General features: G+C 42.5%; 1 protein-coding gene across 1 annotated transcript; it reads right to left on the bottom strand.

Moving 5' to 3' along the window:
- Positions 1 to 7953: 7953 nt before the first annotated feature.
- Positions 7954 to 11304, bottom strand: dusp1 (dual specificity phosphatase 1). Its single transcript, XM_079745052.1, has 4 exons — positions 10684 to 11304; positions 10258 to 10403; positions 9919 to 10138; positions 7954 to 9203 (listed from the first exon to the last, which is right to left on the bottom strand). Exons 1-4 carry the CDS (start codon positions 11090 to 11092, stop codon positions 8848 to 8850), a joined length of 1131 nt encoding a protein of 376 aa, XP_079601178.1. The 5' UTR covers positions 11093 to 11304; the 3' UTR covers positions 7954 to 8847.
- Between the last annotated feature and the right edge of the window lie 2937 nt (positions 11305 to 14241).

Here is a 14241-nt window from a genome sequence, read left to right as displayed (position 1 = left end):
AATAACTCTGCTGTCATCTTGTATATGGTTTTTTAAGGTCTTTCCACTTGTCTTGTGTAGGTTTCATAGGGGAAAGTATGCATATACAAATCTCTTTGGCGTGAGCTTTTGGGGATGGGGTGAGGCTCTGTGTTAGCAATGCCTGAGTCAGGGTATTAGATCAAGGAGGACAACGTATGCGTTTAACGTTTCAAATGTTTACGTTTCGGTGTGGGGTCACATGAGACGTCGGAGTCTAAGTTACTGTTTGGTGTGCTTAAGGTCAGTGGTAGGAGCTTGGGGGTGTGGAGGAAACGTATCGCGGGATACGGTCTCCTGATACGTCCGTCCATACAGTATGCAGGCTTTCTGGACGAAGGCCAGGTCCTGGAGACCTGAAGGAGCTGGGGTGTCAGGCGATGATCTTTGAAAGGGGAGGAAGAAGATCTGGGGCCACGCCTCCTAGCCGCTATCTGGCACAGGCAGAGCTAATGGGGGATGAAGCGCTGCACGCAGATATTTTCCAAATAAATTGGTGGTTCGTTTTATTTCCTTTGGACGCAACCGAGCACTCAGTCTGCCATGCTGGGCATGGTGCACATTTTTGGGCGTCTCTCATGATATATGCAGTATATAAAGTATATATATGTATATATATATATATATATATATATATATATATATATATATATATATATATATATATATATATATATACAGGATCGTATGCTTTGGAGTTTATTTTAGTTTATGCTCCAATAACAATGAATAATGATTTTAAGTTGTATCAGTAATGTCAGCCATCCCTTTAAAAAGACGTCTATGTTCTATGACATACGCACTGTGGCTTTTCCACTTCTTTGCTTCCAGAATAATGATGAGTGAACCAGACAGGCCGCTCTGAAAGGCAGATCTCTGTTGAATTTAAAGCGAAAGTAGATCGTCCTGTTATCTGTCAGCAGTTATAGCCGGGACCATTAGCATTTTCCACAGCTTTTCATTATGATCCAACCATTTACTAAAGTGTAGACACTGTATTTATCCTTAACATACTTATGAATATTATATTCTAATTCTTCCAAGTGATTGCCACTACATTTTACAGTCTGAATATCTAAGTCTCATGTGTCAAACAAACAGCCCCAAGGGAAGATATAAGCTATTTTATTTTGATCAATCCAGGTCAATTTAATACTTGATCCTGACCAATTGTAAGAGGTAAAACCACCAGCAATGGTTTATCAGCCTCAATTAGAAATATTTACAAATGATAAGCCAACTAGACTGTCATTCAAATATAAAGGATATCAATGATTAGAAAATGCTCATAAAAGCTGCTTCTTCTCTCTCTCTCTCTCTCTCTCTCTCTCTCTCTCTCTCTCTCTCTCTCTCTCTCTTTCTCTCTCTCTCTCCAACACTCACATTGAGAGTAACAGAGCACTGGTCATGAATAATTCAGCTTTTGCTGAATTTTCAACACCCACGGCCTTTGTTTCATGACATGTTGAACCAAATTTCAACGTACATCTTTATCGCCCACTCAGTCTTGGTGATTTCACCCTTTGGTCAACAAACAGACACAGACTGTCTGTTTGACATTCCATTTGACTGAGACACATATGATCTGGATACATCAGATTCCCATTTGTCATGAATCGTCAAGGGTCCTTATGTAACGACCAGACCTTGACCTGCAGGGTTAATTGTAGCAACACCTGTCGCGTCTTCGCTTTCAAATCTAAAATATATATTCTGTAAAATGTACACGGTTATAGGGGAAGTCTGCTAGTCTGGCCCGTGTAACAACAACACACTGGCCATACATGCTTTGTTTCAAATATAGACTCTAGATGGTAGTGGACCTATTTCAAGACCACCTGCTCTTTGAGTAAACAACACGTTATCTGCTGCCAAAAGTAAACATATTTTTGGTATCCTTTAAGCTCACGTTTTCATTATGGTTATATTGTCAAAAGTGGGATAATGTTAATGTGTGTGTGTGTGTGTGTGTGTGTCTGTGTGTGTGTGTGTGTGTGTGTGTGTGTGTGTGTGTGTGTGTGTGTGTGTGTGTGTGTGTGCATGCATGCATGCGTGCGTGTGTGTGTGTGTGTATGTTTGTGTGTGTTTGATCTGCAATGTATTGTGGGGAAATGCTTTGTAGTTTACAGCGAATGAATGAGGCCCACCTGATTGGTATCATCACGAAAACCAACAGCTAGGTTCGATTTACACATTAGGCTACGGTTTCGTCAACAGAGTAGTTGGCCCCATCTAGCGGTAGTTGTTGGATACAAGGGCGTAGGAACCAGGGGGGACGGAGGGGACGTGTCCCCTCCAATATTGGAGACAGGCGCATTTGTCCTACCTAAAAATTATACCAGGGGGAGAAAAATATTTTATTTATTTTGAAAGCGCAACACAGCGTCTTGTCACCGCTTCTTATTCTAAAAAACTGGATGATTGAGCGTGCAATTAAAGACTTGATTTGATATTTATCAGTTCATTACTGCCATTCAAAATGTGTTTTCCTTTACATTTACAAATGTATCTTTTTAGTAGAATAAAATAAATTTGTGAATCTTTTCAGTGTATTTAATTTATGACATATTTCTTTTCAAACCATTAACGGATCTGTCAGGTTTCCGATATGTGTCCCCCCCAATGTTAAACTCATTCCTACGCCCCTGGTTGGATACATCACATATTGCTATCTAATAATCCCCACCTAAGGAAGCTAACCCAAATGTCAGAATTTAGAAACGTTCAACTTGGCTAGCATTAACTAGCACTCATTGTTTTGAATAAACCAAAGCCTTTTAAGTCTAACGAGAGTCCAATAAGGAGGGATATAGATTATTTTATAATGTATAAATTGGCTTAATATCCCTTACTGGCTACCCAACGTTATGGATATTATTATCCCAGACCTCTTGTTCAAGCTCATGGTCTAGGTCCCTTTGCCACATTATTCTCCGATTCTCACTTTTACCATACACATACATGACATTTAATGGCGTAGCTTGTTCCGGCGAGACACTCTAGTCAAGCAGCTCTATCAGCAGACTGCTAACGCTGTCCAATCAAACAAACGTACGCTGATAAGCGGTCAGTTGAAGACCTTATATTTCCAACAATCACATTCTGTGAAGTTAAGAATGCTGAGCAGAATTTCTCCCCCACTACACCAGTCTCGGCCTGCTTTGGGTTCTGCTCTGTAATGTATGCAACCGGCTGCGCTATCTACTGAGCCCGGAAGTGCCATCATTTTTTAATAAATTGCTCGCGAATGGTCGCCCAGTTGCGCCAAGTCGACAACAATGCCAATGACAACAAACTAACAACAATGCCATCAATATTACGGACACGAGTATCTCCAACCGTCTCAAACAAAAACCAAAAAAAAGCTGGAATAAAATTAACAGGCGGGACATGTTTGTTTATACTTGAGTGAAGGAGAGCTTCACTTTGGATTTTGAGGTATCTCGTTATTTCAGATTTTTTTTTATTTAAAAATAAAAAAATCCTTAAATCATGGCGCTTCCTAAATGGCGCTGTCTGATTAATTGTATCGTAGGGCAGGGGGCGTGTTAACTAACACGCGTTTTAGTAAAGCACGCCTGCGATTTACTTAGGCGCGTGCGAGTTATAAATCGCACGCGCGCATCATAAAAAAAATACTCCCATGTCAATTCCCGGGCTCCATAGATCTGGTGTGTATGATTGGTACTCTGTTTGCATTCTGTATCTGACAGCCATGTTTTAAATCCTACAGTAGGGAGCACCGGAAAAGAGTGGAACCATACCGCCACACCAAATGTTATTCCCATTACATGATGAAATACATGGTTAAATCTATGACGTGAGGGATTCCTGACAGATCATAAAATACGGAGCATGATTGTACAATATTTGGAAACTTCAAAAGACGGTGCATTACACTTTCATCCTGTCCTTTATTATGTCCAATAGACTGGGAACATTTAGAAATTAGGGATTTAACTACCTCTTTTTTAAAGATACGTCATATGGTAGAACCCTCTCGTGGGTTTTCACATACCTACCCTTCATAAGCCGAATATGCTGTTAGGCTATGTCCATGTGTGTTTTGACCTCAAATGTAAAATGAAGAGTGTTTGTTACCATTCTGTTATAATGGGATAAACTATTATGTTGTGGTTCGCTGGGGTCATACAGAATTAAGCAGATATTAGGTGACCACTTCTAAAGGCTTGACTAATGCATTATTCACAATGTTCACTCATGGTGCAAATAGGCCTTTGGACACTGGAAGACCCTTCTCCAACACTTTTAAATAGTCATTATGACGGGGCCCCTATATGTCGCTAGTATTGCAATGTCACAGTGATGTAGGCATTGGGCTAATCTTGCCAACCAAAACAAACAAAACACGAAACCTGTTTCTTTGAGACACTGAGTTACTGTAAAACTATTCCGCTGGGAGGAAGGTGTTGCGACCAGGTGAGCTTTAAACCTGGTCGCAACATCTGATTTGAACTTGCCATCAACTAGCAACGATAACGTACACCTTTCTCATGAGGGACTAATCTGAGGCCTCCACGCCCAGCCATCGCCGTCGTTCTTGTAGTTCTATAAAGAACCCCGCAGAGGGCGCTCATTCGTTATAATTTCACTGGTTAAGTGAAAGTTTTAACCGCCCAGCAAGAGGAACAATAAATCACCCAGGGCAGTATAGCTTCGAGGCACTACGGGGGCTCATGTCACGGATACCTTTTCCATTTTCAACTCTTTGAAATACAGTAAGCCCACATAGGCTACCCAACCCAGAGTCTATATAGGGGTTCACTGAAACAAGTAACCCCACGCTGATATCGTATGATTCTTTATTAGCTCCTAGAAGATTCAACACAATATATCATGCATCTGTCGAACGTTTCGAATGATATGTTCTCATATTTCTCTTTCTGGGGTCGACGTCGGTAGCGCCGTAAGGGCAGCACGTCAACACGTAGCGGGTGGGATGCCAGACATTCTCCAAATACTCCACGCATGCTCTCTTTAAACACATCCCATGGGCCCCGAAGAGTGGAAAAATACAGGCTTTGTTTAGTGTCAGTGGGGTGAATGAGGCTCGGGTTTTGTTTATGGTAGGTTTGGGACTTTTTCCTCTCAGGCCTGCTTGTAGATCCTTATTAAAGTAGGCTATAATGTGCGTTTATATAGTAGATAATCCTTTGAAGTGCCCTCCTGTCTGTGGGACGATAGAAGAACACAGTCCTTTCATCTTACTCGAATAAAAAATAAATTAAATAAATTATTATTATTTTGTGGAGATTATACCTCTGTAGATCGGTCCTTCCTCGGCCAGTGGTTCACAGTGTTTAGAAAAGGGTTTCCACTTCAAGCCTTCCACATCCTTCTTCTCTGACCCATCAGAAAGAGCGGCTGTGAGGAAGGAGCCGTTTGGCAAGGAAACGCTACTTCACTGACGCCATGCGAGACATCCTGACATTCCGCAGACTCTTTCAGGAGACTATCGGCCCATATATCTGGACTTAGCTCAGTGCTAGTCACGCAAGGAACTGATCTCACACGTCTCACAAAAAGTTGAACGTCATAGCCATTGCTATGTAGGCAAGTGTATGGCAATGGATCCGTACAACCTTAAAAAATGATCTCAGGCCTATTATGCTTATGATGTCAACGCAATCACAGGTGAATGTGTTTCTGTGCTAACGCGAACATAAACCGAAACATAAATATATAATCAATCCAATAAAAACAACCCAAACAACCACGATAAACAGTTAATTTGCTTTTGATGACCATTAACACATGGTTTTATAACGGGTGTGTTCATATTGAAACTGAAATGGCCACAGGATGATGCAAAGACATGCGTCATAAAGATGTGTGTCCATCGGTTTTGTTTTGGCCGGGTCAGGAGTGTAAACTAAACTGTACCAACCATGGTGAAACAAGGCCACCACGGCTCACATTTGACCTGGTCACAGTTTTTGTTTGTTTCAATAACAATGAACAGACTAATGTGCACAAAGAAGTGTATTGAGTGCTCTGTGCATTTTCATGTCCCAATAATGGCCCATCTTTAAGCGTGTTGTTGAATAAGAACATTGCAACGACCTAATGAAATAGATTTCCAGTCATGGAGGCATTTCAATGACTGTTCTTTACCTAAGTGAACTTTTTTTTTTGTTCCAGTCAGAATGTCAAAACGTGAACAGGGCTTTCCTATGATGATCTTAGATGTATGCTTTGTAAAGAACAACATTATCCTAGGAACTAAAATTAATTGTTATTTTCCTAAGGGAACTTTTTTTTGTTCCAATCAGAATGTCAAAACGTGAACATGGCTTTCCTATGATGATCTTAGATGTATGCTTTGTAAACAACAACAGTGATGAACTAAAATTAAAGTGGAACAATTGATTGTTTCCGTAGTGGAAAATTACAGTCAGGACCCTATTATTAAATGTAACAGCTCGTTAAACCAAGATGACACAGCAAACAAAAATCCAGCACACTATATTTAAATAAATGTCTTTCATCGTTAATTCAAGCAGTACAATCAATGATTTTCCATACAGCCATAAATCAGTCGTCTGGACCATGTTATCAAATGGTCCCACTATTCAAATTAAGCGCTGTTGTTATCTCTGACCAGGCCTTGTTACTGATTTATCAGAGCTTTCCCTCCAGAACAGAGCAGCATTAAAAGAGGAGGAATCATTTTACACACAGACACATACAGAGACACATCCCCCACCACAACACGCACAAACACAAACACAGCCAGCCAACCTCAGCCCAACAGGAAGTCTCGAGAACAGAAAGACGTGTGATTATGGGGGAAGAGGTCTGTGGTGATGGGGGGGGGGGGGGCTGTAGGGGGGAGGGGAGCAGCACATGTCACCAAAACTAAGCTTGGGCCGACGGTGACGTGGAGATAATGAATGAACAGAGCCATTGTTTGACGGCCATGTTTAGCTGGAGGGGCCACAGATTTGCATTGTTTTAAGATAAGACGCACTGGATAAGCTTATTAAAAGGATGTTATCGTTTACTATCCACTAATTTTTATCATGGGATATCATGATGATTCTAATATTAGATCGCCTGCAGGGGGAAAATCCATTACAACATCCATACCATGGAGGAGTTTATAGCTGACCTATGCCCAGTGGAAAGCCTCCTCTCTTTCCCTCACGCTTTTTTTTTTTCCTTTCTCACACCCACCCTAAGGGGTCAAAGCCAATGTTTGGCTAATTTGCAAACCAAACATATTTCTTTCCCTTTCAGGGTCGTTTCCGTCGCCACCCCTCATTGGTCGGCCAGGCAGGAGGACACCGGGCTGGCGCTTGACTGATCCATGAATGCTCTTTGGTTGTCACACTTTTCCCAAACGCCTTGCAGCTGCCCCTATTGTGGCGTTGGAGGGAGGGCTCCTTGGCTTATTCTTTAGGCCTCCTGCTGTTACCCCAGGCCCACAAGCAAGGCGTGTGCACCACACAATGGCAGACACCATGACATCATGCCTGTCTTCTGTGAGCAGGATCCTGATGCATTCTCTGATATACGGAGGGAAAGAGTGAATTCCGTTGCATGGAGTGTCCATAGGGGGTTACAAAGCCCCCCCGGACAAGCCTTTATTGGGGCCATTTATTTGACCTATTGTTTTTTATGCAAGTGACATGTGGTCCTTTTAATGTATGTGTGAACCGGGAGAATAGCTGGCTAGATTGGGGATGTACCTATGAGGATAGAAAGCTACTAGTTGTAGTACTTATGAAATATATTGCCCTGACTTCTACATCATTTAAAATTAATTTAACATTAACATTTTGTTTAAGGGCAGTTATGAGGATCTAAATGTTTAAATACATTACATTTTCCATGTTTCCAGATTTAATTTAGATGTATGACGTTCAACTACTCAATATCAACCTAGTAATAGAACACACAAGTTCTCAGAAGTAGAAAAAGGCAAATTGGTATTTATTCAATAGTATCAAAACAACACTTAACAAACATATGCAAAAATAGATATGATAGAGAAATATATTACTTTAATAAATAAGTCAAAAACACAGTGGGTATTATTGTGGCCCCACTGTGGTAATGTTGGGGAGGGGGTGAGTCTTTGTCCCAGAGCTGTTGTACACAGTAAAGAAACATGAGGTAATCAACGGTTACTTCCTCCCAAGTGTGAGGATCGTCAGGGTTTCATTATGTCTACAATGTCCATTTTTTACACGTCAATTGGCAACACTTTCAACCTGAACTGTTAAAGTAATGGAGATACATTCAAATGGAGGAGTGACTTCCAAATAGGCGTCTGTAGTTTGGCCATTTTCTTTCTTATATAATGCTTCCTTTAACCAGCACAGGAAGCACAAAAGGCAAATCACAACATATTAAACATTCCTGAGTCAATAGTGAATCTAGCAACTTAAAGGCCTTGCCATTCTGTACAAAGAATAGAAATGATTATCAAAAAGCCATCCACCTTTCTTCTTTGAATAAAAAAAAAGACAAATGAAATAATTGTATCCGCTTCCTATACAGGAATACTCTCAATTGTATCATTCAACCATGCCAATTGACCTATATTGCTCAATATTTGCACAGCTATGGGTAACGTTTACATGCTCACAGGATGAACAAAATACTGCCAAATGGTAGCTTTAACTTGAAACAGTGGGACTTTTGGCTCTACGGTCAATGTCCAGAGAAAACAGCCAGCGGGGCACCAACTTGGAAACTCTCAGAGTCCAGCGATACCACCACGGTGGTTTTACATTACGACCCCTGTAGCCCTCAGAGCTAGAGAGTCAATAGAGGGGGCGCAGAAGGCAGGGTTTTGGGGTCTCAGCAGCTCGGCGAGGTGGTGATGGGGCTGTGGAGGAAGGAGAGCTGGCTGGCCGACGAGTGCACGGGGATGGACACGGGGAAGTTGAACACTGTGCTGCTCTTGCCGATGGCCGGGCTGCTGGCCTCTGAGGAACAGGTGGACGACGCCAGGACCTGGGACTCGAACTGCAGCAGCTGACCCATGAAGCTGAAGTTGGGGGAGATGATGCTTCTCCGCTGCTTGACGAACTCGAAGGCCTCGTCCAGCTTGACCCGGTTGGTGCGCATGAGGTAGGCTAGGCAGATGGTGGCCGAGCGGGAGATGCCTGCCTGGCAGTGGACGAACACGCGTCCGTTGCTCTTCTTCACGGAGTCTGTAAGGAGCAGGAGGAGGAGGAGGATGGGATTAGTGTCACGCTATCACACTGTGGCACAGTTATAAAACATTGCTTTCATATCCCGCAGGCGCCGGAGGCAAGCATTAAGAAAAGAAACTGTCAACACTCGCAACACTTTCCGTTGCTATTCAAATAAAAAAAAAAGGCCACTGTAGTATAATGGTCGCATCTCATTAACACACAGGAAAGGCAGTTAGCAAGGGGCATGGGGTGTGAGCCTGTGGGGGCTATTCCCCATGGAGGTGGTCTGAATGGACAATGGGGGTGGGGTGAATCCCCTGCTGGGCACATTGGTCTTGGAGGAAGGCTGGCCGCGAGTGTGGAGAAACTGCCTTTTGTCTCAACAGAACAAAGGAGGCGCAGAGTGAGCCATTCAAGCCCAAGCAGCCAACCCACCACCAAAGAGCAGTGGATGGAGGCCGCTGGCTCCCAGCTCTACATGAACAAGGGGGTATGTCCTCAACGGAGGCTGCTTGATGATGTAACCACCCTTATGTTTAAAACCGGGGAGTCTATGTGGAACAGCTGGTCGGTTTTGGAGGGAACTTTTTCTACACTTTAATCCAGGCTCATTGAATGTGTAGAGCGAGGGACAGAGAAGGGGGGAGGCTGTTGGGGAGTGTGCTGTCAACAGACCTACTGGGAACAGTTGGGGTGATTGATAAAATAATGTGCGGTGCAATGGACTTACCGATAAACTCGATGGCCTCGTTGAACCAGGAACTGATGTCGGCTTTGTGGTTGTCCTCGACGGGGATGCTCTTGTACTGGAAGGAGTCTTCAAAGTGGTTGGGACAGTTGGCCGAGACGTTGATGAGAGCAGTAATACCCAGCATGTCCAGCATGTCTTTCCTAGAGGCATGGTACGCGCTGCCAAGGTACAGGAAGGGCAATATCTCCACTGGACCACCCTAGAGACAAAATAACAACAAATAAGAGTCAAGAACTGCAATACAAAGACTGTACACGATGATGCATACGATATGAGATTTTTTTGGGGGGGGGGTTTTGACAATAATAAAACACAAACCTGGTCATAGAGAGGCGTGCTGCACGGACTGCAGCCAGGGTCTGCGCTTTGGGGCTGGGTGGCACTCAGTGGCAGACTGAGACCATGGGGTGGTGAAGGCTTGGAGCACATCTCCGGGTACTCAGAGGAAAACGTTTCAAAGCCACCTAGATCAGAAAATAGACAAGAGGATTAGATTTCCGACACGGCCATTGACATTTTAATATCCTGTTCTAAACAAGTCACAACAGCCCACTGGGCTATTTCGGCCCGCTGTTTATTTCACAGTAGGACACCAGCTGTTGTGATGACAGCTGGGGTCCACATTTGTTGTGTCGTTGTTAGGATACGACACCAACAGTGGACAGGTCAACAGGATCTAATAAATGTCGAAGGGATTTGAAGACAGTAACGACATGTATCTGTTACTTTTTAAAACGCCCGTACCTTTAAGCATGAACACACTGGCGCCACAGGGGTCACGGCACAGGGCGGCCACAGCCAGCATCAGGGTCCCGTCTTTCTTTGCTTGGCTAAAGTCCAAACTGCGATCGTCGAGGAACACCACCGAGTCGTACTCTCCAGAGAGAAGCCGGTTGCGTGTGTCCTCGTTGGGGACGATGTGCTCCAGTCCCAGACCACCACGGGCTCTCCGGCGCACAATGGTGCTAAAGCGGACGTTGGACGAGCCGGGTATGTGCGACGAGTTGAAGGAGAAGAACGATCTGCAGTCCAGGACCAGGCAGCCGGAGTCGTCGCTCTCCAGCAAGTCGCGTAGAGACTCACAGTGGATGCTGGGGACCTCCATTATGACCATAGTAGGACGTCGGCCAAAAAAAGTTAAATCCAAATACATAAAAAGTGTAGTAAGTGGGCTGTACTTGAACACACCGATTGAAAGCGGTGTGTTAGCTGGTTCGCCTGTTCGGACTTTTTCCGGATGACGCTGAAATTTTAAAAATGTAGTACTTGTTTATCAAATTCAGTTGATAAACTGATGATAAAAGCGAGCGTTTCTCTTCTGGTGTATCCAAATGTTTCTGTATAAATGTATAAATATATCCTTGTTCAGAGGTGGATTCTATGAAACGGAGATTTTGAAAGCGGCTTATATACCTCCTCCGCCTGAGAGTAAAAAAAAAAGCACTGACGTCACAGGCCCGCCCCTCTTGGCATGCTGCCTGTTTCACACGTCATTGTGTAATGAGCGGCCATGCACCGCGAGGAAAGACACAATTTGGGGACATTAGATTCAGTTTCAATATAATAATTAAAGTTTTTTTGGGTTGTAACCCTTTAATATATACTTAGCATTTTATTTACTTAGTTATATAGCGTTTGTTAAGTTCCCTTTTTCGATATAAACTAATATTATTGATTATTTTATTATATATTATATATATATATGATTATAATTAATATTTTTTGATGAGTTATTATTATTCATATCAGTATTATTATTATAACTTTAATTACTATCAAAACTACTATTATAAGTATTATAATTAGTAGCCTATTATAAGTTGTAATGATCTCTGAACGTGGGATAATTGAATTAAATGTTACATTCAAAACAGACCACAAGCTGTCATCTGATATTCATTACAGAGTAGTTGTATTGTATTTGTCAGCATATAAGGAATTTGGCAAATTTTCCATGATGTTATTGTTTAATTAGATTTTTATTTTGCCTCTTCAACTGAGAGTTGACAAATAACAAGATAATAAGCAAATACCTGACATGGGGGCCATAAAAGTTTATTCTTTGTTTTTATTAGTCCGAGGTACATAATGTTCAATGCCCCGTGAGCAAAGGCTCACCATAAAAGTTAATCACTGTATAGAAATCTAAAGTCCAGTAAATTTCCACATGCTGGAAACCAAAACCCAGTCTTACAGGAACACAACAGCAGATGGGGATCTCTTGTATATCGGTAAAGAAGACAGAAAGAGAGAGAGAGAAAAAAAAAAAAAAAAAAAACCATAATCACTATCGGACATCCTTTTTCACAGCTTTGCTGACTCAGAGGGGATGCTGTTGCTTAGGCCTCTATGTAGAAAAATAAAAACACGTGAGGGCACCAGGGCAATGTTTGGGAGTGTTTCTCAAACCCTCACCGCAAACGACACGCCACACATTTGTTTTGTTTTTGTAACTTATGTTTGCAGTGCGTTGACCTAGATTGACTCCATAAAACAACATTGTTTTGAGCTAGTAAATGTCTTTGTTGAATTGCATTATTGTTTTTTTTTTGGCAAAGGTAACTTCAATTCAGTTTCTTAATTTCCCCTCTGCTCAATCATTAACACTTAGAAAATGAATGAAAGCAGATGTAATCTGGAAACAACACCACCATTGCCGAGCCAATAAAGTTATATTGTATCATTTGTCTCTGCCATAAATGGGAAAGGCCTGGGTCTTGCGTCGGAAGATGTTGTTGACATATATAGGCCATGACATTGTTCTCACCCCATTGTAACATGGACGAGAAATTGGGGCAAGTAGGGAATGGGGGCACTCTAAGTGGGGGTTCACATCCTTAAAGACTAAACTCTATGTTTCCTCCGGGTCAAGGGTGAGAGGAAAGGCAAGTGTGAGGAAGGAAGAGAGGGAGACTTCAGGACAGGGGGTGGGCTTTGAACGAGGAAACGAAGGCCGTAGCAGTGTGTTGCCAGAACTCCACAGCCTGTTTGAACCTCACACTCCAGTGAGATGAGTCAACTGTAAAATGCCACAGGCCAGGAATGTTACACGAATGAGAGAGAGAGAGAGAGAGAGAGAGAGAGAGAGAGAGAGAGAGAGAGAGAGAGAGAGAGAGAGAGAGAGAGAGAGAGAGAGAGACACTGTGTAGGGGGGTGGTCTTTGAAAACAAGCTGTACCCAAACATTATGTGCTCAGAGTGATTGTTTTCCCCATAGTGATGCATTCATGAGCTGGATATGACGCTTCATTTCAAGATGATGACATCACGAACACACCCTGGTTAGGTGGCAAGCAAAGACAAGATAAATATTGCAAAATACGAAGCAATAATGTTCAAAGAAGGCGTCACGTTCAGTTAAATGTATGAATACATTTAAAGAAGGATGTGATTTGGGGGTATATACAAAATTTGCTGATGCCTGTTTCTTGGTGACCGTAAGTCATGTTGTTACTGTTAATATTTTTTGATGTCAATCATTCTTGGCAGCGTCACTTGTGTCCCTCGTACAGAAAGAGAAGTGAAATAGAGAAGTTTGGTGAGGCATTTCCTGTGTTTTGGATCTTATCACTTGCTGTAAACACGGTCTGTTTACTGTCATAGACGCCATGGGAAACAGATGAGTCCGCATTGGGAAACCACTTTTTACCAAACTGCTGAACAAATGCACCATCCCTCAATAAATGTACATGTGCTATACATAACAGGTCGTCGACTAGCCAGGAAACTCAAAATCCCCATCACAGTATATAGTATCTATTTTGCCCTCTGTAGGATGTGTCAACATCACATGCTAGTAGGGGGGGAAATGTGTCACCCCTTGTTGAAAGAAGCTAAAACGTATCATCCATGGTCTGTTAATGATTTGTTTGTTGAAGGAAATCATCAGTTTGAATTCAATGTATCTGAGTCACTCACTGCATATTGAGTGACTGAACTTGTAGAACTTCAAAAGGAATTTTGGCCCCAAGCAACATCAATATATAAATAATCTAATTAATGACACAGATCCAAAAAAACAAACACTGTTTAACGCCCCTCCCCAACTCTGAGGATAAACCTCAGTTAAATACATAAACCCCTTGAAATGAGTGTGGTGTGTTTTGTAACCTCAGCGGTTGAAACCTTATGGATTGCCCCAAGGTTTCACATACACAAATCCCAGAATCACTTCTGGTTGAGACGTGAGGGAGTCCCATTGGGGGTTCCTAACAGGAAACACATCGTCACTATCATTAAATAGACAACAAGGTCCTGCCGGACATGCTATTAGGGCCCATTCCTAATGTCATCACTGCATTGT

This window comes from Pollachius pollachius (genome assembly GCF_949987615.1).
Source record: "Pollachius pollachius genome assembly, chromosome: 10".
In the NCBI taxonomy this organism is placed as follows: domain Eukaryota; kingdom Metazoa; phylum Chordata; class Actinopteri; order Gadiformes; family Gadidae; genus Pollachius; species Pollachius pollachius.
Note: the sequence above shows the minus strand (reverse complement) of the source record. Positions and strands in the feature narration are given on the sequence as shown.